This window comes from Lepisosteus platostomus, chromosome 9, assembly GCF_059453375.1.
Source record: "Lepisosteus platostomus isolate fLepPlt1 chromosome 9, fLepPlt1.hap1, whole genome shotgun sequence".
Lineage (NCBI taxonomy): Eukaryota > Metazoa > Chordata > Actinopteri > Semionotiformes > Lepisosteidae > Lepisosteus > Lepisosteus platostomus.
In genome coordinates this window covers 18,271,731-18,298,408 of record NC_142619.1, presented here as the reverse complement: position 1 = coordinate 18,298,408, position 26,678 = coordinate 18,271,731, and the positions used below count along the sequence as shown (strand labels likewise).

At 38.4% G+C, this 26,678-nt stretch overlaps 1 protein-coding gene across 5 annotated transcripts in view; it reads left to right on the top strand.

Annotated features, from left to right (window-relative positions):
* Window positions 1-26,678, top strand: part of shank3a (SH3 and multiple ankyrin repeat domains 3a) — a 666,415-nt gene that overhangs the window by 617,874 nt on the left and 21,863 nt on the right. For 4 of the 5 annotated variants that reach the window (XM_088647093.1, XM_088647091.1, XM_088647095.1 and 1 more), the window contains 7 exons: window positions 3,823-3,947; window positions 9,612-9,747; window positions 16,652-16,732; window positions 19,636-19,659; window positions 19,962-20,089; window positions 22,224-22,329; window positions 24,159-26,538. In XM_088647093.1, coding sequence (XP_088503219.1) covers window positions 3,823-3,947; window positions 9,612-9,747; window positions 16,652-16,732; window positions 19,636-19,659; window positions 19,962-20,089; window positions 22,224-22,329; window positions 24,159-26,538 — 2,980 coding nt within the window. The remainder of the gene's footprint in view (window positions 1-3,822; window positions 3,948-9,611; window positions 9,748-16,651; window positions 16,733-19,635; window positions 19,660-19,961; window positions 20,090-22,223; window positions 22,330-24,158; window positions 26,539-26,678) is intronic. The other variant, XM_088647094.1, reaches the window with a different exon arrangement.

The following is a 26,678-nucleotide window of genomic DNA, read 5'->3' as shown; positions in this document are numbered from 1 at the left end:
AGATAAGTGGCTGAGATAAACATACAGTATGTAATCCTCAGACCTTTGTCTTTGCTCTTGAAACTGCTTTAACATTTGGGACACTCAAAGTGCAGTAATGTTAGAAGTAACATCAATTCTGTTATTGTTCTTTTTCCTTAATAATCGCTGAAGTGCTGATGAACAAATGGCTACAGTCAGTCACAGAGCAAGTAGCCACTGAAACAGAGCTTCCTAACCAGGCTTTCTTGGCACAACTCCAACCTGTTCTGAGCCCACCATGTCCACCCACGCTTGACTTCCACCAGTGGGCTTTGCCAAATGGAGCCATACTGTCCTGTACTATTAAATGGGAGAACCATAAATTAGACCACAACCAGCAAAAGTTGGAACATTAAAATTAGTCAAAGAGATTATGGATATGTTTTCTGAAATGACCCATTTTTAGTGCCCTGAAAATGTCCACTACGAATCCTTAGACATTATTTTGCTATTTAATTATGTCCAAGGGCTCTTGATTCAGCTACTGAATTATACATTATTTTGCTTTTTTACACTGTTATTGCTTAGATATTTCCTCTAGCTGTTCCAATGTTGTATTACATATGATAGCATACAGTATATAATAAGTATAACATTCTGAATAATCAGTCAGTATTGATAGTGGTCTGATAGTCAGACGATAGACTGAGCTGAAAGACAGAATGAAACAAATTCCAAAGTCACTTCAGCATATCTGAACAGTGTTAAAGCTTAAATTTATTATGCAATTTAATGCTTTACATTTAAGGTCGAAGAAACTTGTGTGTACTTTTTTTGTCACTCTACATGGGAAACTGGTATGCAGTAAGCAACCAGTTTAAAAAACAGAATATATTAATGGAGAGAGATAGTATAGTTTGTCATCCATTTCATAGGTACAAAACACTTCTTATTTCTTCTTTTTTCTGTGTGCATCAAGCTTCCTGTTTGATAAATATGCATTACATTAAAAAAACTTTGTATTGATTAAAAATTAAATTACAGTAAAATAATTCACAGATTGCTTTAACCTCGTAACATTCTTATTACGCTTTTAGAACAACATGCATGGTCCAGACCCCATACAGATATTGACAACAGTGTTTTTAACCTGGCCCCATACTATGATACCAGTACAGGTGTACTCTATATGCAGAAACTAGAATATCAACACGCCCATCTTGTGATGAGCCTGGCAGGAAGGAAGTGTGGTCAGAGTGGCCTCTGCTGGAATGAAATGGTAGCGTATGAACTGTAAGTGATCTAAAAGGAGAAAAGGATGAAATACACACATCAGAGAGGAGTGTGACCCTTTTGCGAAGGAGAAGCATGGTCAGTTTCAATGCTAGAAGCCGGAGTTCAAATTCCACTACCTCTGGAACCTTTTGTTCTGGAAAGCTCTCAAAAGAAAGCAGTCGTGTCTATTTTTCACTTGCATAACCAGCATGTATTTTAAGAAAATGGAAAATACAGTGTCTTAGCTTCACTTTTTATATTTCAACCAGTGTTGTTTCTTTATTAGTCTAACTGTATAAGTAATTGTACAGAATTGATGCTGACTGACACAACTGGTAGAAACTATTATTATATAGAGTCAAAACCAGAAGATGCTATAACCCTTTAGGTCCACAGTTGAAGTTCCTGCTCGCAAGTTCGATTAGGAAATAGTGGAATTAGCTAGTCATTTAGAATGTGAAAGCTGTGTCCTATGAAATATCATCACTCATAGTACTTCTTTGTGACCTAATCACAATTCAAATAGATATTTATACATTCAAGCTAGGTTACTAGTATGAGCTAACTTATCACTTTTTATAACTTGATAGCTATTGTACTTTGCTCTTACCTCATATAAAGCTTGCTCTTCAATAGCAGCCTGCTGTAAAAAAGTTCAGTTTCTTCCCCACATTCCATCAGATATTCTCCCGCTTATCTGTAACTGTTATCACAATATAAATCTTCCTGTCAATATTTGCTAACCAACAAAGACTTGTAATGAAGGTCAAATACATTTTTTTTCTGAGTGTAGTATTTACAGTAGGAGTCTCTGCTTGTCTGGTGACTTGTCTGGTTGCCCTATGTGAACATAGAGTGAATACTGAATATTATATCTCAGTCTCTCCTTTATCCATAGCATGCATGGCAGAATTAATTTGGGTTACTTTAACGAAGTCAAAAAATTCTATATCCTATGCTTCATAAAGTTTTGTGTTTTGCTCAATTACATCATTGCTAAATCTTTAAAGATAAAGATATCGGTGGGAAAGCAGTGCACTTATTTCAAAATCTTCTAAGGAGACTATGATGTTTGTTTTGTATCAAGAGACAATCCTAACTTGCAGTGCTGATTGCTTAAGGTATTTTTTCCACTCTCCCCCTTATATTTGGAAATTATATTTGGAAATCAATTACAAAATAAATACTACGCCCTGTGTACAAAAGCCCCCAATTCCCCCAATCCAAAGAAGCATATTTATCTATCCTTCAGCTTTTGCCATTAAATCCTCAAATTTACAGTATTCGATATCAAAAGTACAGTATGATCATTTGGGAAACTTGTTAATACTTGTTATGATGTTATGGTGTGATAAAAAGATGATTAGAACTTAAAATACTCTTACACCTCCTTCTTTCCAGTTGGTCTCCTACTCTCTTTGTGTATTTCTGCCTGTGGTGATCTTAAGCTCCATTTCTTTATTTAACTCAGATTCATCCACTATGTGAAATAAAACTGACTTGCTCTTCAGAAGAAAAATGTACGTTGAAAACCAGATACTGGTAATCTATTTGTTTCAGCGGAAAGCAATGTCACATTATATATTCCACAGTTGTTACTTTTTTTAAATCTTGGTAAAACATAATGAAAGCAAATTAAGTTCTCACTTACTTGTAGGCCTAGATAAAATTAAAATTGCGCTCAAATTCCATGTCTTATTGTATGTTTCATTTTAATATTTGAGTTGTGCATGCTAAGCCCTTGCAAATATTCTTTATTAATCCCATTTTCAAATCCAACATGTGTGATGTGGGATCAGAGGAAACCACTGCTTGTATTTTATTTTGAAGGCAATGGATCTTTAACAATGCATTGCATCACTATATCAATCAAGCAACAGAACTGTGTGACTATTTTGTATTCGTGCAGCTTCACAAATATTGTATGTTATATGGACAGGGACACAGGTTACCTACAGTATGTCAAAAATGCTTATTTCCCACTCCAAGGCATACAGTAGTACAATACGCACACATAATGTAATCAAACGTGTGATGTGGAATCAAACAGAAGCCTTAAACCACATTGTACCATTTTGTTTTTTACCAATTTACCATTTTACCATTTTTACCAAATGGTTTACAATTTTTTACCATTATAAACCATGGCAAATTGTAGGAAGCACAGTAAATTATTCCAAACATGATACAGGTGTATGGTAAGCAATAGAAATCACGGCCAAAAATATAAACATGAAAAAACTGAAACTATGAAAATTTACCATGGGAAACTAGGGTTTATTTACTTAATTTTAATTGTTTATACTTAATTTTATTTATTTTATTTAACTAGATGGGGAAACCCCAACTAGAGTCCACAAGTCTAACAGTAAACAGAAACTATTTCATTTAAGTTTTTGTTTTGTTTTGCATCTGTCTAATCCAGAATGTTCTCCAGAATGGTTAATTTGAAAATGAGTTAATTTGGCCGAGGCGTCTTCTGAGCACCATGCCTTTAAAAAGCCGTCATTATGAAGGCAGTGCTGTACAGGCACAGAACACCCAGGCAGCGTTGTGAAGTGAGTGGTTTGTGTGCTTCATTTGCAGCCGAGACACCCATTGAGGAGTTCACCCCCACACCAGCATTCCCAGCGCTACAGTACCTGGAGTCTGTGGATGTGGAAGGAGTGGCCTGGAGGGCAGGACTGAGGACAGGAGACTTTCTCATCGAGGTAAAGAGAAATGTCCACCAGGGCAGAAAGCAGAGACACTAGGGAGGATAAATCATGTAGATGAATGGGTGCTTCATTTTATATTGATGTTGCACTTGAATTGATTCAGTTAAATTGAATTATTTCCGTAAATTAATTAAGAGTTGAGGCGAACCAAAAAACACCACTCTGGTGGTCTAAGAGCTCAGGAGTTGACCACCACTATAACGGAGCATTTCGGTTTTTATCTTCATTAAAGGTTGAAAATGCAGAACAGGAAGCAACTGTACAGAGCAATAAAAGATAAATGAGCTGAACATAGCTGAGCTCATGCACTATTAATGGAGCAGGGGATTGGATGGTGTTTGGACATAGCCCTTGAAATCTGACATACAATCAGCTTTAGTATTATAAGAGAAGTTATTAGGTAATTTAATCTGTGCCCTGAAAATGTCAAATATTTGTCTAAAAAAGGAGCCATCATAAACATAATGGCATTTGCACACTCACACGGGATAGTTATAGGTGTATGACTTTCAGGGAAAGTAGTGATATATTTTATTCATTCTTTTTTGTCCTGATGATTTATTTTAAGGGAACGATTACAACAATAAATATAAAAACACCAGTAATCATTTCAATCTGCTGCATGTCTGCTTCATTGGTGTCCATAGATGCAGAGCGGATGTTGTCAGTAGACAAATGTAACTTTTTTTTTACCAGGAATTAAGCAGATTGAACAATACATACAGTTTCTCTCTCACAACCTTTGATGAAGTAAAAGTAATAATTTTTTCAACACAAAGTCTTACAATCTGGTAAGGAGAGGGGTTATTGAAAACTGTAAAACGTAAAAATTCATTTTACATTTTTATTTAAACAAGATCAAGTACTTAAAACCTCAATAGTACATAACTGATTTGCATTTTTTAAAGTCTGTAAAGCAATTAGATAGAATTTGCATGAATTTGCTATTTGATCGAAACCAACTCTAAAATAAAATAGAGCTCACCAAATTGAAAGAGAAAAACATCTGTATATTCAGTTCCTTACTGGTAGACATCTATTTACTTGCTCACATGAAGATGTTTATCAACAACATTTACATGCTTTCTTAATTTCAGGTTAACTTCATCAAGTTAAACAAAAATAATTGAAATTCTTTCAGACAAATGTTTTTTTTTTCTGTGCAGTGCATTGTCTACTTAAAAATATAGGATCTCTTCACTTCACAGTGTGATGCCAACAACAAGTCTCCTAATAATACAGTAAGCATTTGAGGCAACAACTGATTCCCCTCTCTCCTCTCTGTACAACATCTTATGCGAATTTCAGGGAAAGTTAATTGCTGGTTTGTTGCTACTTTCATTACAAATTGTTTCGTTAGCATTGCATTGCTAAATAAGACAGTTTTTCCTGCTGTGAAGACTTAAAAAGGCCTTGCTTTATGTATTCATTTAGGTCAAATTAATTTCATACACTTTAAAATAGAATTTCATTTACAATTACAATGCAGCATTTGGCTACTGCATAAGAAATACCGTATAAGCATGATCCATTTAAGACAGCAGCATAACAAAAAACTCATGCACAGTGTCAAGGTTTCTGAGAAAAAGTCATGTTTCAGATATACCATATTTACCCAAATATAAGACACATTTTTTCCCCAGATTTCAGGGTTGTACAATTGGCCTGCAGCGTATATTTGAATAAAACTCAGCAGTCAATCAGTTTGTTGACACCACCACCAGTGTGCTGTACAGTGTTGAACTGTTTGGACCACCATTTTGCTTGGTTCCAGCATGTTGCTGCAAATGAGTGATAAAAACTTTAATAATAATTTGTAGTTATCCAAAATAATAATAATAATAATAATAAACTTTATTTCATATAGCGCCTTTAAAGGTGGCTTCTCAAAGCTCTTTACAGGATGACAACAACAATAAATAAAAAGAATACACAAGATAAAACACAATTACAATATACAGAGGAGACATGGATGGTGGTACTAAGAAAAGCAGAGGGGTGAAGAATGGAACCAGTTAAGTAAAGGCTTTTCTGAAGAAGAGAGTTTTGAGTCTGGATTTGAAGGAGTTTAGAGAATGTGACTCTCTGATATCCTTGGGGAGAGAGTTCCAGAGCTTGGGGGCATAACTGGAGAAGGCGCTGTCACCCATACAATGTAGATGGGCTTGGGGGACAGTAAGGAGAGCAGAATTAGAAGAGAGACGGTTGCGAGGCGGGGAGTAGGGCAATAATAGTTCAGACAGGTACTGAGGTGCCAAGCCATGCAGAGCCTTATGTAGGTGAGCATGAGGATTTCAAAGTCTACATGGAATGTGACCGGAAGCCAGTGCAAGGACTCCAGGATAGGAGTAATGTGAACACTTGCACTAGACCTGGTCAGGATTCTGGCTGCTGAATTTTGGAAACAAGAGATCATGGATAGTACATTTTACTTTCAAGAATGGGGGTGATCCTGTGTGCTGAACAGCATCAGGATCGACAGGCTGATAGGCGGTTTGAAGTGAAATCATAGTCGCAAAAGATGATATGATAAAGTTTAAAGCCCTCAAGGCAGCTACATAGATAAGCATTCCAGTTAAAGAATTCAGACCGGCCCATGTCTGAATTTCATGAGGGGAAGTGGATTTTATCATTCTGGTATTGTCCTAATCATTTTGCTTTTGGGTAGGCATCATTGCATATCAGTTTGCTTTCATCTCATTTACTCGAAAAAAATCTTGTATTCAGAACCACTCCCCCAGTTTCTGCTGGATTTACTTTATTATTTGCATTTTGTCCTTTAAACTTCTCCCCATTTTCCTTTATTTATTTAAAATCAAGAGAACTTTTTCATTTCAACCATTTCGAGCCAGAAAGGTAACCTGTGCTTTGTAAAGCGTTTTTCAAATTCTAGTCCACATTTCTGTGGGGCTTATAATCAGGCCAATACGGTAATACAAAATCATGAAATGCTTAATCTCCCTGGTTTTGATATCTGTTATATTTACAAAATACATATGCAAATGAATGTCCATTGACAAATCAATTGATTCAGGACCACATTAATGTCAGCGTAATATTTCAGTGTCTGTATTTTATTAAAATATTCTTTTAAATATGATTTAATCAATTATAACCTTCTGCTTATTTATTAATGCAATCATTTAATTCGAGATGTGTTTTGATATGCTTCCTGTGGAGTCAATGAAAAACAAGACAACTAACCATATCTTATACTACCTGTCACCATGACAACATTCTAAACTGTAGACTGTGAACAGACTGGACAGATTACCTTTTCTGCATGTTGTCTGTTATTTGTGTACTGCCATCCACAGGCTACAGACCTTTTTATTGTTGTTGTAAACTAGAAACCAACATTGATCACCAATGACACCAGTACAGTTTGTATTTACCATCTCTTTACATCAGTAGCGGTTTTAAATTTGACAGAGAAAAAGTTGAATTGATACAGTATGTCTAAGGCTGAGCTGGTCAGGCAAGGACCATCAGGTGCTTGGAATTTTTTTTTATATAATTTATTTTAACTAATGCTTTTAAGAACTAAATAAAGGTTACAAATCAGAGAAGGCCTTTAAGCCCATCTCGCCTGTTTAATAGTAGTTAATTGATCCAAGAACCTCATCCATCTGTTTCTTGAAAGATGCCAGGGTATCAGTTTTAACAAAATGCCAGGATAGCAAATCGGCATATCTTTTGCTGGTAAAATACCAAAAGAATATTTAATTACTTGCTATAGCCGCCATTATAATATTCCTTTTAATTTTTGTCCTGGCCTTTCTAATAGTCTTTTTTACTGTCTTTACTGCTGCTTGACATCAATTATAATTTTATCCTTACAAATTTTATTCTTATTAAAATTCTAAAATATTAAAGCAATTGCAAGCAGGTGCACATTTTATCCTCCTAAAGAATAAATTGGCTTTATAATATTATTCTATTAGTAATATCCTACCAAAACACTGGAGTGGCAACTCTTTTGATAGCAGAATGTAAAATAATATGTTTATGATCAAGAAGATTAATTTGGATTTATTTTAAACCTTTGCCCACTTTTTTGAGAACAGTGCGAGTCCACTTAGAAATGTGTTTATTGTAAATTGGAAATGTGTACGTTTCATGGAAATTTCTTCTTCAGGAAAGTACTGTAACTTTACAAAGCTACAGAAAATAACATAAATAGTACAGTATATGAATATTAAAAAATACAGTAGGTTATACTATGCCTAGAGTGGAAAATAAGCATTGTTGGGGTAGCGTGTGTCCCTGTCAATATAACACATGTGTAGAGCTTCATGAATACAAAATAGTCACATAGTTGTGTTGCTTGGTTGACTGCACATAGTGATGTATTGTGTTGTTAAAAATCCATTGCCTTCAAAATAAAATACTGTTTAGGCAGTGGTTTCCTCCATGTCTGCACAAACTAGACAGGTGACAGCTTCTGACACTAATTTGCTGTTATGCAACTGGTAACAGCTGTTAATTCCAAGAGACACCTGTTTTTATTTTTGTTCTCTTTATCTAGAAGGGTAAAAAAAATGCTCAGCCAAGTCAGCAGCTAACAGAATTGGCCACTTGTTAAATTAAAATTATTGAAAAATGTCGTCTTATCACACCAGCTGGAAACTGAGCTCTGTGAATGACACAAAAGGTGAGGGACCAACTGTGGCATTTCAAATGGATTAGCAGAAAAAAAATGAAACAGATTTGTTGGTTGGAAAATTACAATTCTGGGTGTGCACTGTGAAGCCAAGTCAGCAGCCCAGGGAATTATGCACAGAGAAAATAGAAATTCTGATAGCAGGAAATTATAGTTATGCAAAACAACATTCTTTCATTGTTTTATTACAATATAAATGATGAATAGCACCATTTGCGGTTTTCTTAGAAGGATACAAAGGATTGTTTCCAGTAATTCTGTATCTGTAAGTACAGTATACATTGTTGCATTATTCCCCAAGGTGTTCAAACAAAGAACTATTTACCAAAATGTTGTTGGCCTCTTTTATATTCAGTGGTGATTTGCTGTTACTGGGTGTTCAGGATATATAGGTCCTCAGCTTGCTATAATAAAACTCCTGATAAACAGCTGCTGTCTACTCATCCCAGCAAAGTAATTTCCCGTCTTTCAGATCTTAAATGCATAACGTATTTAAATCTCGGAATTTGAAAGGATAATCAAAGAAACTGCTAACTGGCAATGCAATGGTGTTTATCCCAAATATAACGGCCTGGGCTGTTTAGTCCTCAAATTCTTGATTACTTGTACACTTCCTCCAGTCTTCATCTTTTTGGCAGTCTCTTCTAAGGAACTAAAAATACTGCAGTTCTGACCTGATTAAGTCACTCTCACCACAGCCATCACAACCTTCTCCGTTTGTCTGTGGGGCAGCCATATTTTGTTTTCTATCACTCTTCCTTCTTTTTCAATTTTTTAACTGTTCTCCAGATGGAGAGATATGGAGACAGCTGTTGTTTTTGCAGTGCAACACAAATACTCAACTCCAGACATCTGGGTGAATTTTTAAGTTGCCAAGGGCACCTTAAATGCATTTCACCCTCTTAGAGACAAGCCAAGCACTTGTCGAATGGAGCCTGCTGCAGTGACTTGGGTGTGTCTTGCTCACAGCCAGTCTACCCTCTTGTCTCCTCTAGGTCAATGGAGTGAACGTGGTTAAAGTTGGGCACAAGCAGGTGGTGTCCTTGATCCGACAGGGTGGGAATCGTCTCCTCATGAAGGTAGTGTCAGTGAGCCGCAAGCCAGAGTCGGAGGAAGTTGTCCGGAAGAAAGGTAAGAACCTTTCTAGCTAGAGATACTATTAGGGTTTCACATTTAGTGACAGCATGTACTGTTCATTGCCAGAAAGATATCATTCTGATTCAAAGAAAATTTAATTTAAGTGACCCTTATTGTGCCACAATTATTATTTTCCAGCAGTAATTGATTTAGAATACAGTAATTCTCCAGGTGAAAACTTCCTGACAAACTCTTTTTCCTCTTAGCCCACACGTGCATCTTTGTCCCTATAGTCATCTATCTTTGGTTGAGAAAAGTCATGCTTTATGAGCACCCTGTACATCCAGTGTCCACTCATTGCATTCTATTTTGTTTCCCATTTCCTGATTAAAAGTGTTGATGACATAGTTTATGTATTCTGCCTTTTCAGGATAGCATAATATCATACTTGTTTAAAGTACCATTTTTCTTTTCTGTCACGATTTTCTGCTGCTGTTTTTGATTAGACTGTGACTTGTCTTTGATAATAATGTGAAAACAAATTGCTTCTGAATCAGGTTCTGCAAGGTGGTCGTGAATGTGATACCAGCTCTAAATCTGGGACAATGCTTTCCCAGTGGGCATCAAACCGTTGTGTACAACTAATTTGTTTCGTTTCCGTACTTCCGGGCAATCATTTGCAATGCGTTTCAAGGAGTTATTTTATGTTTATTACGGTATGCATAGATTAAATGAGTTTTTAATTAAACCATGTTATTGTTTTCTTGATGCTGTTTTAGAAAAAAACTGCTTAACAGCAGTTATGTTTTTCATATTTTGAGTTTGGTTTCTTTTAGGTTTTGTCATTTTTTAACAGAAGGTCTGTGGGGTTATTGCCATGGTCTGAAGTAGTAATGCATAGTGAATTCATACCAAAACCATAATAAAAGTCTGATAAATTGTATGTTTGCTTCATTAGGTCATTTCATTCCTAGACTACCTTAAGAGAAAAGGAATAGCATACACAATAAGCATTTTATTTGTAAACTAGCTGTTTACTATTATGTAGACAAGATTCATGTTTTGTGGATATTATTTTTATAATATTGAGTGTCCGTAAAGGATGTTACAGAGAGGGGTAAATTAATGGAACTTGATGGAACTTTTACAGTACTTTAGACTCAGACACCAATTAGGCAGCTATTTAAATTAATTGCAAAAAGCATTTTTGAGCAATGTAAGTCACATATTTCCATTTCTCCTGTTGGATAATTAGATAAGAGACTGACAATATCTTCCATAATAATTCAATATTTTTATTTTTAGACACTCAATCAATCTTGTTACATTTTTACTCTTTTGAAACACTAATGCTTTTGGTGAGTAAAAAACTGCTTCTTTTTTAATTATCCACTGGGTTAAATAGGGTTTAATATCAAATCCAGATCATTAGCAGTCTGGAGTTTCTCTCATATGTCCTCAAAAAGTAAACAAGAAAGTGAGAAAATGCTTCCTTTCAGTAAATATACAGTACTTTGTTTTTTAATTCCAACAAGACGTCTCTGTGTTGTCTCTAGAATGATGAGAACTGTGAAAACACAATGCAAGACTATGTTCTTCTTTGAAGAACTGATCAGACATACTGAAGAGTTCAGTTTTAAAACTATCTAAAATTAGGTCAGTAGTTTTACTGTTTTATAGCAATAGTGCTAATTTATCAGTTATTAAAAGTAGAGTTGGGCTACACTTAGCAGATACCTTTGGGTTCAATATGAAAACTGATCAGTTTCCAAAGTAAATGTTGTAAAACACCATCAAAGGAACTACTAAAAAACTCTTATCTACAGTGAGATGGATAAGGCTATCATTTGGCTATAATGTTCAAACAGTGGGTGTAATATGTTCCTTTGAACAAAGACTTGTCACAGAATTGCACTGAAACAGTAGGTTGTTATTTAAGAAGGTTTGTTATTCTTAGATTCTTACACTCGGAGTTAAATCATCATTTTATTAACACTCTTGTTTCATTCTTTACCATCATAAGCCATTCTCAGGAATGTGAAAGAATTGGTATTTTGCATGATGGAGATATTTGCTCAGAATAATTTCTTTGATCTCTTTGCTGTGTTGCTTCGCTTCGCTTGCCTTGTCTTGTTTGATCTTTTACGTGATCTCCTTAATTTCACTAAGATAGTGTCACGGATTCCTGTATTTGATCCATCAACAACAACTCTTGTGACTTGTTTTGCGTTCGCCTCAAGTAACACATGATGATGCTTTTACCAGCACATAAGAGCATAAGAAGGTTTACCAATGACTGGAGGTCACTCTGCCCATCAAACACATGTGGTGGTTCGAAGCCAATTGATCCCGGGATCTCATCCAGCCTTTTTTTTATATGGAAACCAGAGAATCAGCTTCAACACCATGACAGGATTGCACCAGATTCCCACAACCTGGCACTGCTTTCCTTTCTGTATAGTTACAACACAGACCACAGCCGTCATAACAGGGTACATTGAAATGTAGGATTAGCCTGGTAGAATGATACAACTCTCTAGAATTCCCACTGTGACTGGCTTCTTCCATGACAGGAGGTCAATTTTCTGGTGTAGTGGAATTCACCACTGAAGGAGCAGGATGAGCAGCTCTGTGCCTGGGAATATGCCCGAGAATGGACTAATAAACTCTGACCAGGATAGATACAATACAGTATATACAAAAGACATAGTCCAACATAATATTTTTTATAGAAACTTTTTACAAAAACCTACAGCAAACTTTATAACAGTGCAGCGGTAAGCTCCTTTTGAAATTTACCCAAACATGATGCAAATTCACAAAGAATATCAACACCCAAGAATTAGATGCATCTGAGGGTGTTTAGCAAGTATTTAGGTATAGCGAAATTTGGCTTTACTCACTCACCAGAGGCAGAAAGATCCATGCAGAGTGAGGAGTTAACGAATGGGTAGCTACAAAGGTGGGGATGGAGTGGAGGAGCGTGGAGAGGGATTTGGGGGATTATATGGAAAGCTTGGAAAAGAGATAAGCAAAAGGCTTGTTTTCTCATCCCTCCCAACTAACTTCCATGAAACCGTATGCACTCTTTTGACTCACTGCAAACACTCCATGTTAGGTGCTGATGTCAGTGGTGCACCCAAGGCAAATTGAAGTACAGTGGAATTTCATACAGATATCACAGCTGAAAAAGAGCAAATGTGTGAAAATATTCTTTCATTGTCGGAGGACTTGAAAGAGGCCTGCAGATGAGAAACCTTTCAAGAACTGGCTGTATAAGCAGAAGCTTTTACCTACCAGAGTGTAGATTTTCAGTTTTGTTTATATGCTCAAAGTGTTTTGAGGCTGTAAATGACAGACTTTGGTGAAAAGCGAACATGACATATGAAAATTAATTTTCCCTATTTATATAACTGTTGAGGAAATATTATTTTTTATTTTCTTTAACCCTTTGGCTAAGCCATTGAACTTAATCTCTAATGTTAAGGCAGTATTTTACCTGTGCTGTTTGAATGCCATGGAAGCAAGTTCTCCAAATACAGATTGCAAGTAGACTGTGAAATCTCTAGAACAGCCTGTTTTTATTTTTAAGATATTGCTTTTATGAGTACAGATCACCCTTACAGCTTGGGTTGCTTTGAGTTTAAGCTAGTGTGGGACAAAAAAGTGAACCCATTAAGCAAACTTTTAATTGGTATGGTAAAGGAAGAAAATAAAGTGAATCAAAGGGACGCTAACTTGAAAGTAGTTGTATATTTGCAAAGGAGATGTTTTTGTTTGCTGTTGTTACAGTATGTCTTTTTCTACAACTGTGAACTGCTCTCATATTCCTAACCCAGTAATAATCTGTAATATGAAAATATAAATTGCTTTCATTTTAACCACACTATAGTGTTGTTCTCTTACATATTCTGATCTCTTTCAACCATACAAGAATAAACATAAGGTATCGATAAAATGTGAGAAAAATCTACCCTGTGTAACTTCGTAATCCCCTGAAAAACATGTTGAATAAGAATGTTAGGGTTTCTGTCTTTAATGATTAGTAAACTGTCTCTGTCAATTAGTAACCAGAACAGCCTCAACAACCTCCAACCTGAATCACCCAAAGGGAGGAGAGAGAGAGTGAGGGAGAGAGAGCAGGAGTGGGAGAAGGTTATAACGTGATGTACATTCACAGAAAATAAGTCTGTGAGCGAGAAGTTTCCGCCAAGCTATGCAAAAAAAATTAACAGGCAGCATTGGGTGGGTGGAATATTCATTTGGATAACTGGGCGGAAAACTAACTGAATTCAGTATGGAGAAGACATCAGATTGCTTTCCGTCGTACTAAAGATTTTGCTTTCTCTCTCCTTGCAAGAACAAGCTGTGCGCAGGGACAGCTTTCAGATTGATTAACTTTCAAAAGCTAATAGAATTCACCTATTTATGTTAAAAAATAGGTTGAAAATATCCCTAGCATGTACCTCAGTACCTGCTCTGATCATAGTGGAGCAGCATAAGAGAGCTTTGAAAGCAGAAATGGAGATGAAGGGTGATTATTATACCTGGATTTGAAGGATTTCATGAAGGAATTACAGCTATGAGGATTATTGTTTCTGTGAGACACTGGACATAACGAAAAGGAAGAGATGAATGGAACAGATCATTTTAATTGCAGTTGACAAACTCACTGGCAAGGAACCAATTGTTTCTTTTGCTGGCCCAGCATGTTTTTTGTCCTATCATGGATCAGTTCATTTCTACCTGGAATAACAATGACCTGGGGTTAAGTACAAGAAAATACCCAAATTTCAAAACGCTAAGCTTTGTTTGGAAATTTGGAAATTTTTCATTTGAAATTTTGTATTTTTACTCGCCCTGCTTGCAAGTGCTCAGCAGTATGGTGGAGGTCAGTGGATACTTTGACCAGATTGACTTTAAATGCTGTGCTAAGAATCCCTGGTGAAAGAGAAAAGCATCGCATAAGGCTCTCAGCCGTAGGTAAAGGTATCTTGCTGTGTTTGAGGTCAAAAAACACCAGGCACAGCCTGCTGTTCTCACTCTTCTCTAAGTGGAATAGAGCCTTTAAGTGCAACTTTCAAAAAAGACATCCGCATTGTGACAGTAAGACATTTGGAAACCTCTGTCGAAACCACCCAGCTGCCGCAAAGCAATTGATTTGCTTGAATGTGTAACCATAGTTTACCATGGGTTTATAGACGGAAAGGGCCACATTTTCTGGCCACCAGACATTTGCCATCATAGCTGTCTCAGGATACCTACTATCACAGCTCTCTCAATAAACTTTGTGGAGGCTGGCCAACAAACAGTAGGAACGTTGTGGATTTATTCCTTTAAAGATTAAAGCCTAGCAGTATGTACCAAGCTGCTCGCTTTGATGACCGTGCCAGATGGATGAATATGGGAGTTTGCTTTAACCCAGAGAACACATCAGAGTGCTGCTATACTGGATGGAGCTGACCTGCCTTTAATGAATTGTGACCAAGGGAATTTGATATTCATTTAAGGCTTAATCATTCAGCTGATCGGTGGATTTGCTGCATTTTGTTTCTTCCATTTTGAGACATGCAGTTTGTTCAGGAATGCTGGAAAGGAAAACCTATAAAAAACATTAGTATCCAAATGCCTGAAATATTAGGCTCTTTTGCCAAAGATGTCGACTTTCATACCATCTGACTGATGAGTCATTTTTCTTTCATAATGTAATATAGTCTGAATTAACTCATAGAAGAATTTAAAGCCACAATATATGTATATACTATATAATAGTACATTCAATTGCTTGTAAAAGAGTTTTAGTGGCATTTCTAGGACTGGGAAATCAATGTAGTGATTAAATCCCAAAGCATACTCAGTACAAATGTACATTCTATGTTTTCCATACAAATATTTCATGTTTAGTCCTCGCATTTGTACACCCACTACACTGCACAAGGACTGAAGTATTCTACTCCCTCTAACAGTGTGCTTGTAGTGAGGTGGTCCAACCCAGGCCTCCCTGCTGCCCTGGTTTCCATGGTTACCACAATGAATGTTTGAATTCAGCATTGTATTAGGGCCTGGGAATTTCTGTCTCTCTATTTCTTTGAGTCCTCTCTCACTCTTACTCAATTTCTCTTGCTCTCTATACATTTCAGTACCTTAGGTTACTGGCTTATTCTATTCTATAGTAATATTCCATTAAGAGAATCTGATTTAAAACATACTGTATAGCGCACCGTGGTCCTGACATGTTAATTTTGATTTGCCAGAGTCATCATTCACAATACTTCCTTTCAAACACATGAGAGGATTGCTGTGGAGTGAGTGCTTGAGTGAAAGAAATATCATATCAAAATTAAAGCATGGACAAAGACCGCTGTTATTTTTCTCTATGGCATTCACACGGATTGCAAAACTGATTTACCCATGTCAGGCTGAACTCTCCTGCTCTGGCACATGTATGGATGCTGAATAAGTTTTGAGTAGACACGATGCCTCCTGTCTTTCTGGTGCCTTACTTATTTTTTAATGGGTAGGCTGACTTTTTTTTCCTCCAGAGAATGTGCTACAGTTTTTTTTTACAGAAAACCCAAGAAATGGAACTGTGTGTTCTTTTTGAACGCCAGCTCTCCCCTACATCTTTAAGAGAATGCTTCTTTTTTTTTTGAGCACCACACACAACAGAAATGGACTGTGATGTCGCCTTGTCAGGTCTCTTGATATCCTGGAGGTTTGGGGTGTTTGTTTTCATTGCTCTCGAAGTCATCTCTTGACCAGGATGCGTTAGGAATATCAACCATGAAAAAATTTGCCTCAAACCGGAGCCTGAACAAGCTGCTGCAGCAGTGCGAGTCCTCCAGCTCCCCGGAGTATGACGAGATCAAGGCCGTGGAGAAGAAGTGGCACCTCCACGTAGGTGGCGCTCGCAAAATCCTGGGCAGGAAATCCAAAGTCTCTTCACTTTTCATTGCAGCTCCCCCGCCCCCGAAGAGGGCGCCCAGCACCACCCTCACCCTGCGCTCCAAGTCCATGACAGCCGAGCTGGAGGAGCTCGGTAAGCGTTTCTCTTCTTTGTCCTATTTCCTTTGTAGTTGTGAATAACTCTCCTCCAGTTAGTGGTAAGGCAAATTTCTCATGTGCACTTTGGATGAGGTGAGGCACGTCAAGAGTGTCTCCTTGTACTAGCATGGACACAGTCATTGACATACACCTGCAGAATTCTTATTTTGGCCTCTGTCTTTCACCTAGCCTTACTGAACTCAGAATATGGAAATCTTTCTTAGAGTCAGGGATTAGGCTGTTTTTAAGTGGTTATATATGAAAGAAACATAAAGGCCATCAGCCTGTCTGACTCATTTGGTTGTCAGTAGCTTATCCTTACCAGTCATTACTGTGTGCATTCTTGGGAAGCAGCTTAAAAACCTGCCTAGGTGTTTTGTTACAGATACATATTCTAGGGGTCAAATGGGTGCCTCCTGTTTCCAGTCTTGATGGGCCTGTACTTCACTGTACTTGAACCTTTGTCTTATTTCATATAATACTATAGTGCTTTAGTCGGGCTTTCTTGGTATATCATGGGTTGTTGAATACTTGCATATCCCCTTACATACTCAAAACTAAACTTTGTTCAAGACTAAAAGTTCAAGACTATATGTGTTTTAATTTCTTGGCTGTGTAAAACACAATTCCCTAAGCTTTACAAAGGTTTAGTCTGTTTCTGTTGCAAAACACGAACCTTGGGATTCGAGGTGCAATTCTAGGATGGAGGATTTAAAACCTTAATTTGTTTGTGAACATTTATGTTCATTTTAAGTTTTCCAGAAACAGAAAAAAAATATATCTATACCCTCACCTACCTTGCCATCAGTGGTACAGTACTGAGAATGAGAATGCTCCATATACGTAAATAATGTCATGAGAGAACAGATATCCAGTGGTTCCAGGGAAGAGAATGAAGAGCTCCCAAATTAAAAATATTTTTAGCTGCTGTGAAGTTAACCAACCTCTTTGGCTCTCTATGAGAGATAAAACCAGAGATATAATTTAGCAAGAGGAAGAAGGGGGAAGAAGAACCCTATTTACAATTCTTAATTATATCTGCACACTCCCAAAACATGTAAAATGTTGCCCATAACACATTGAAGTAAAGGTTTCTTATGACAGCTAGTTGCGTACACTCTGTAGGAACCTAAGCAACATATTTAGTGTTGTTTTTTCTGTGAGGATATACATTTCTCCTTGTGATAGGTTTTTAAAAGAAAGGGTGTAAATTTGAAAATCTATTTCTAAATCTTTACTGCAAAATGCAGACACAGCTGTAATATGTTTTTAATGATGTTCAAAATTACATTCACATCTACAATATTATTTTCGAAGCTGGCAGCTATGAAAGCATCAGTAAAATTAACATTCTTTTTGGAGAAGAGTTCCTTTCTCCTACCCTAACTTACAGTCCCTGCCAAGGAATTTAAGCATCCTAATGACAAGGATGAAAACTTCAGATTTCCTTGTAATTTTTTTCCAGATCTTGGATGAAAATGGCCACTTGAGAAGTATTTGTTAATGATGAAAAGTAAAAATGTCATTCTATTTATTACTACTCATAGACTATATCATCTCCACTGCTACTATTTCATTCTTTTCTCCTGTTTCTGCTTAGAATATCAGTTGTCATGGTAACTCCAGTAAAATAACATAAACCACCACAAACTGTTTGCCAGGAAGAGGCATCAGTCAGTGTCACACAAATCTGAAAGCTCCATTGGAGAGAATTAAGATCCCTGGCCAACAAATACTACCTGTCCTCTTCAGAGGCTCGAAGAACTTTAGCCTATAGAAAACCATGAAACCCATCCATCTTTTTTTCTGTTAAATACTTCGTCAATTAAAGAATAACAAATAATACACCAACTACTTGATTGTTATATTTTGTGATTTGTGAATGTTGAGACATTTGCCTTGAGAAAGACTGTTTCAATGGCATTGACCCATACCAGAAATCATATACATACCGCAGCCTGGGCAAATTAATTTTCATTATGTGAAGATTAATATTCTTCTAGAATAGCCACATGACCGCTGTAGTAAATATTCAGGATTTACACAACAGTCCCAAGTGCGGTGTGGATGCAAACTAGACTAATGTAATGTATTTTCTTTATTGACAAGATTAAAAGATTGCTTGAAAGAAGGTGTGTTTTTATATGAGATAATATCTGATAGTAAGGAATATGGAACACATAACAGTTTTTGTTTGTCAAAGACATGTGGGGTTTGAAAATACAATGTGACTAATGCATTTTGTCATACTGTGAAAAAGAGAATTGTTTTTAGTCAAGTCAAGCTGTTTATTAAAAAGTGTATCCATGGTAACTGTTATTGAACGCCACTTAAATTCAGTTCATATTTGACCATCAGTATCAATAATTCAACAAAACACTATATAACAAATATGGTGGAGGTGTGTCACAAGGGAAAGAATTTAATTGGCTTGCTTCATCTATGGCACAACATGATTGGCTCTTGATTTATACTGTAGCATCCTATGCTAAAAAGGTAGATTTCAATATGGTGTTATTTAATAGAACATGGTTGCCTTTAGTTTTACATATATTGGCATCAAAATCTATATCATATTTCAAGAGCAATTTGGCAAAGTCTTGTCCACTATTCATGCAGTTTGTGGTTAAAGTTTGGATTTTTTTAAAATAGCACTCATCTGGTTTTGCAGTTAAATTCTACTTATGACATTAGCACCATAGGATTAGCTGCTACAGTATATGCTTACCACAGTGTATCACTGTATTATAGTGTAACAATGTCTACTGTTTTCTCTATTGATGTAAGAATAATTTCTCTCTGACGGTGAGATTTGAACAATGACTTTCTCTAGTCCGTTTTCTTGAGTTCTTAAAATGTAATGCTGCAGCTTTTCTTTCCCAATTTATTTCCCACAAGCATCCGCAAGGAGGAGACGAGGGGGTGAGTTGTGTAAAGACACTTACGTCATCTTCAGTATTGGCACCCTAAGCTAATCTTCAAACCTGTTAATAATTTAATCAGTGTTGATTGGGGCAGGAAGATCCGTAGCTATGCACCTTAAGAAAAAATGCAACCTCTTTGCAATTAATGTTGCACATTTTTGAAGCATCTCACATAGTCTGTGATTTTAAAATGTGGATGCTGTCTGTCATGTTTTACAGCAAAGAGTTTGCGGGTCACAGACCTTTTTTTCATCCTCGTATCACATCCCAGCTTCTCTTCTTCTTTGTCCACACATGCAGAAAAACTGGATGAAATGCTAGCTGCACAAGAACCAACCCTGAGACCTGAAATTGCAGAAGCAGACTACAGGGCAGCCACGGTGAAGCAGCGTCCAACAAGCAGGAGAATCACACCAGCAGAGATCAGTGTAAGTCAATGCCCAACTCCAACCATACCAAGATGAAGCAAGGCGATGTCTGGAGATAAAAACAGGTTCCGTTCACCCAGATAAATCAGTTCAGCAGTTTGTAACACAGAAACAGAAAGTTCACTTTTAGCTCCTTTGTGTTTGTGCAATGTAATAAAAGAATATTCTGCCCTAATGATGGAACAGAAAACCGTTTCTTTGATCAATGCGTAATATTGGGTTTGTACTTGGCTCACAAGGTAATACGGATATCAAGGTTAGAATTACTGAGATCATATCTCAGTTATATAAAATAAGTTATGAACACAAAACGTTTTACTCTGGTGAATTAACATGATGAGAAATGTGACCAGATTTAATTTTCAGAAAAAGTTTAACTGTCACCCAAACGCTTTCAGAAAAAAGGCCTCCATTCAGATTGCAGTTTGGCTGCTGTACTGCAGCTACAGACCAACGAATTCACGTTTTGGTTGTGTTATGACCAGCTTTACCCAAGCTGCGGCATACAATTAGCCCAGCTCCACCAGCGTTTCCTTGCCTTGGAGGGTGATTCAATGTGAATTTGTTGGTGTCTGTGAGCTTGCAGTAAGAGAGAAATCAGGCACTCCATGAGGTGCTTCAACTATTCTGTTTGATATTGGAAGATTCATATCAATTGACCTTCCCTTTCCTGTTCTGGTAAACAGGATATAGCAGTGAACTGGACTGATGAAAAATTGCCCATTCTAAATTGGGAGTGGTCTAAAAATCTGAAATTCCAGAGGCAAATCTGCTCCTAAAACTGCCAAGATAAAAGCAATGAAGGCAATGTAACACTATTGTAGATGGAAAGGGGCAAATTTGTTATTAATAAGACGTCATTTTAAACAACAATGACAACAGTTTTCTTCTCTGGAACTATGTAATATACAACATTTTTATACAATACTCAGCTGTAAAGCAGCTGTCAGATTACAGCAAGTTCTCAGAGTTTGTTACTCCTTGGCATAAATTGCACTGCAGCACTCCTTGAAGTCTGAAGTCAATGTTGTACTTTAAAATAAAGCAAATTTAGCTTTTTTTGGCTGTGATGCAAATGTGCAGCCACACAGCCAGAGATGATGCCACATATTTAATAACACTTTTTCTGTTAAGACTAATTTACAGTCAATAGGAAGTGCAAAATTCATTCTTGATTAGCAGTGGAAGTGTAATTTGTCTTCACCAGGAACTGTTCAGCCTGTCATCCCTCTAGATTCCATTACTCTTCTTAAAACCGAGAAACATACATTTTTTTTTATTTTTTTCTAATTTTCTCTGGCATGCCTACTCCATCCAAATGTTACTGCATGAGAGTTCTATCTTCCATACCACAAAAAGCCATTTATGAAGCTATTCATCTCTGAAAAACGAACAAAAAATAGATCGAATGTATCAGCCTCACCTTTTAATCACACACCCCTATTGTCAAGGATACCAGTCATGTAAGACTGTGATAGATTGGATGTTGCTGTCTTTAATTCATAGACTATGGAGAGTACAAGAATGGTGCATTGAAAGATTTAAGGTGGCCAGGTGAGGATGGCCCAATAAGATTCATCAATAAACTTTCAGTGTTTGCACAAACAAACAGATGTCTCTGTAGCAATGGCAAGAGACAATGACGTGTTGTGAGACATATCATGGGCTATCCATTTTCTGTGAGTTTCTTCATTACCATGTCATGAAACTTCTGTTCAATGTGGAGTTTAAGAAAGTACATGCTGATGCACAAAAGAATCAAGTCTAATGGATTTTTTTTGAATGAGGAAAATGTGATATAAATATTTGAAAATGGTGATGCACATGGATCAGATGGTTGAGACAGTCCTGTGATGGTCTGGCAAAATTGTCTTCAAGGACATGGCCTATTCCTCATATAGGGACTAGTCTGCTTAATGTTTGAGCAAATAATATCATTTGTCAGGCACCTTCTCTCACAGTTTAATCATCCTGATCAAACTGGAGATCCTCAAAATTTAAGTAAAGCATGGACATGTCTCTCACCATTCTTGCATTAATTAAAATAAACTTTTTGAATGTATTGTTCTTGTTTTGAATCTCTTCTTCAGATATTATATTTCACATTTTACGTTTCAATTTTTATTTTATGTAGTCACTGTTTGAGCGTCAGGGAATGCCTGTACACTCTGGACTTCCTCCAGGGGTGGAGAAATCCCACATCCCTTTGCCAAAAGGAATGCCCAGAACTAAATCCGTAGGTAAGGTTTTTGTAATTCCATATTTTGCTTTTCAGTATTTTATTTTCTCATCACTGTAATACTTTATAAAGCCTAGTGGATTGCTATCAGGAAAAGAAAACAGTACATATCTCTTGGTTGTTGTGCACTGTGCAGCCCACGTACTTTTTTGTTTGTATTGTTTGCACATCCTGCATCAAAATTAAGAACACAATGAGACATTCATGAAATCAAAAAGAATAAACATACCAGCTAGCTATAATCTTCCAGCACAAATTTAAAAAATGAGTGTAACCCTAGAAGATCTTTGCAATTAAACAGCTGCCACCATTCTGTAGAGGGTTTGTTAAGGTAAGTACTGAAATCATTGTTCACTGTAATATCAGTCAGATGACAAACAATGATTAGCATTTGAAATGATTCTCAGAAAAAAGTTTACTTCCAGTTTCAAGTTTCTTACAGGCAATGACTTCTAATGACGCATCTCCGTGTACAGTATCTATATGAATTTTACTATTCTTTCAGGGTTTTTTTTTTCAAAAGATAAAAGCTTACACTCATTTAGTCTAATAGCTTCTGTTCACTTAATAAAGTTATATTTTCTTTGTATTGTCTGCAACCCATCCATCCAACAGTTACACAGCAATGTATAAAACATTAAAATTTGTATTATTTTGCTTTTTGTTAAGGGAAATTAATATTATTGTTGTTTTCTCCAGTCATAACACTATGACTTAACAAAAGGCTAAATAATATCCTTGATCATGATTCATTTCATCTGCTACTCTTAACTCCAACCAAACCTGGGAAGGAGGTGTTGCTAATATCTTTTGAAGTTATTTAGTAAGTCCTGGAAGGATTCTCAGATTTGGCTACTTGAACACTTTCCAGATGCCCCCCACCACTTTACCATCTCAGATAATATTCATATGGAAGCTTTCCTCTTCAAACCCTTCCAGTTAGCATAAACTGGCTTTGTGAAGTACTTTAAGAGCACACTTATGGAAAAAACACCAAGAAATTTGATTGACTGATTGAGTGGTCCTGGGACAAGAAATAAATTTAGACATTTCGTTTAATTAAAGAAAACAGAAGACAGGATGACATGGTGAGGCAGTGATTAACATTGCTGCCTCACTTCACTGGGGCCCTGGGCTCAATTCACATCCTGAGGTGCTATTTGCGTGGGGATTGATTGTTCACCTGTGTCTCTGAGGGTTTCCTTCAGTTGCTCCGGTTTCTTCCCACAGTCCAAAGACACCGTGGTAGGTTATTTGGCTTCTGGGAAAATTGGCCCTGGTGCGAGTGTTTGCATGTCTGTGTCTATGTGTACCCTGTCATGGACTGACGTCCCATCTAGAATGTATTTTGCATCCATTGCTTGCTGGGAAGTGAATCCATCAGTTGCTTACTATAGGTGTATAGAGTCTCTTTTATTCAAAAATGGACTTTTTTATCAAAGTCCTACCAGCTTAGAAGTAAAATGAGAAGAAATATTGTTTGTGTTCCCTGTGGCTCTCTTTTTGTAACTAGAACAACATGATATATTTTGCAAAAAACAAATGCTGCTGTAATTCAAAGGCATTCCATAACTTTTCTTATTTCTACTCAACAGCTTCACATTTTTGAAGTTTTTTTCTGTTATGTCATGCAATACAGTTCTTTGTAATGGACATAACAGTAATTAAAAACAACAAAAAACAATGACATACAGTAGAGAAGTTGTAAGGCAACTTTATTTTGAATAACTTCATTTTTCTTTCTTGTTCGTTTTCTGTGGTCTAAGAAGATAAAGATAGCTGTTATTCTCCTTGTTCTTCTACTCTAATGCAAGTATTGTCTAACTATAGGGGCGTCTGAAGAAGACCGATTGTCAGCTTCTACAGGGGAACCCCGGTTTCCCAGGAGTTCATCAATGACAGATAGCCTTAGAGACAGCCACAGTATCCCTCCGCCTCCCCAGACTGCCCCTCCTCCTCCCCCATCTCCCTATTATCTGGACACTGGTCCACCTCCAGCCTTCTGTCCCCCACCTCCCCCAGGACGGATTCATGATCAAACACGCTCTAGTTTTAAACCGGGATCAGAGGCGAAAATCCATGGGCTGCCACAGGTAGTGACTACTGCTGAGATCTATGAACCTCCCCGACCTTCAGCCGCTCATGCTGAGCGCCAGAAAAAAGCCCGTTCCATGATCATCTTGCAGGACTCCTCGCACCTTCCTGTGGAGCCCACAGACATCCCACGACCGGGACCTTCTGCCACGCCTCCAGAGAAAATTAAGAGGAAAGGGAGGGTTATTGACAACCCTTATGCTAATGTTGGCCAGTTTAGCATTGGGTTATATGCTCCCACCAAACCCCAGCGCAAAAAGAGCCCTTTGGTTAAACAACTGCAGGTAGAGGATGCTCAAGAAAGAGCGTCCTTGGCCATGGCTTCTGCTCATGCCAGGGAGCACTCACCAACAGGGAGACTATCTCATATTAGCAGGGCAGAGTACCAACATCAGCTTATCCAGGAGAAAGTTAGAGCCCAAATCGAAGGAAAAGGCCCTTTTGCTGCTGCTATTGCCGGAGCTGTGAAAGACAGAGAGAAGCGATTGGAAGAGAGGAGGAAATCCACAGTCTTCCTATCTGTGGGCGCCATTGAAGGTAGCACTACGGTCCCGGAGCCCCCATCCCTGACCCAGTCTAGGTCTATTGATGAGCGACTACTGGGCAGCAGGGACCAGCTGGGCCAGCTACCTCCCCCAGCCCCTGCTCTCAGGCCTTCACCGGGCGGAACCACATTCATCCACCCTCTCACTGGAAAGCCCCTTGACCCAAACTCACCACTGGCACTTGCGCTGGCCGCAAGAGAACGGGCACTGACTTCCCAGGCTCAGTCACCATCTAGCAGCCCAGAACCTAGGACTAAAATGGATAAAACAGGGCCTTTGTTTGTGGACACCCAGACCAAAGAGGCAGAGCGATCAGATACAGAGGGTGGGGGATTGATATCTCCCCCTTTCTCCCCAGGAACTAAAGGAGGATATGGACCCAGTCTAGGCACAACAACCCCCACTAAGAGCCAATGGGGGACTCCATCAACTCTCCGCAGAGAGATTGAGACAAGGACTGACAAGGCAGAGGAAAGAAAACCAGAAGACAAGAAAAGTATGATTATCAGTATCTTGGATACATCCCAGCAGAAGACGGCTGGCCTGATCATGGTTCACGCAACAAGTAATGGGCAAGCAGTAGGACTGGATTTGGAGGAACCTTCCATAGCTTCTAAAGGTGCCCTGCCTGAGCCCTCCAAGCCCTCCCCAGTTGAAGCGAAGCTCATACAACCACCCAGCCCTGCTGCCACGACCGCTCAACCACCAGCCATCTCGTCAACTGAAAAAACACTGGCTCAAGGCAGTTCCGAAGAGGAAGTAGAGCCCTACACCGTCACCCTCCCACCTGCCCAGTTGTCCTCCAGCGATGAAGAGACAAGGGAAGAACTTGCAAAGATTGGGCTCGTGCCACCGCCGGATGAGTTTGCCAATGGTGTCCTGGTGAAGGTCCCAGGGACACCTATACCGCAGCAGACCAAGCCTATTGCACCTTCCGCCTCAACCCAAGCAGCAACAGCAGCAGCAGCAGCAGCACTTCCTACTGCTGGTGGAACACCCTCAGGGAAGCCCTCAGACACCCCCTTGGTGCCTGAGTCTGCAGCCGACTCAGGTGTGGAAGAAATAGACACCCGGAGTTCCAGTGACCACCACCTGGAGACAACAAGTACCATCTCCACCGTCTCAAGCATGTCCACCCTGTCGTCGGAAAGCGGCGAGCCCACCGATACTTACACCTCCTTTGCCGACGGGCAGACTTTTATACTCGAGAAGCCGCCAGTGCCTCCAAAGCCAAAACTCAAGTCCCAGCTCAGCAAGGGGCCGGTGACCTTCAGGGACCCTCTATTGAAGCAGTCTTCGGATAGCGAGCTCCTCTCCCAGCAACATGCGGCCGCGCTGGCTGCAGCCGCCGGCACTGGCCGACCCCGCTACCTCTTCCAGAGAAGGTCCAAGCTTTGGGGGGATCCCGTGGAGATGCGGCCAATCCCTGGGGCCGAGGATGGCAAGCCCACTGTGATCAGTGAACTGAGCTCCAGGCTACAGCAGCTGAATAAGGACACACGGTCCCTCGGGGAAGAGCCAACTGGAGCTACACTGGATCCTGGAAAAAAGTCCCCTGTGGTGGGTGCAAGGTAAGGGGCCACTACTGTAAAGAACATGGTTTCTTAAAACTGTGATTGTCTTGATCACTGGGGATCAATGTGCGGTTAAATGAAAGCATCACTGACATTCCAGGGTTATGCATGACACTGCTGCTTTGATAAACTTTGCA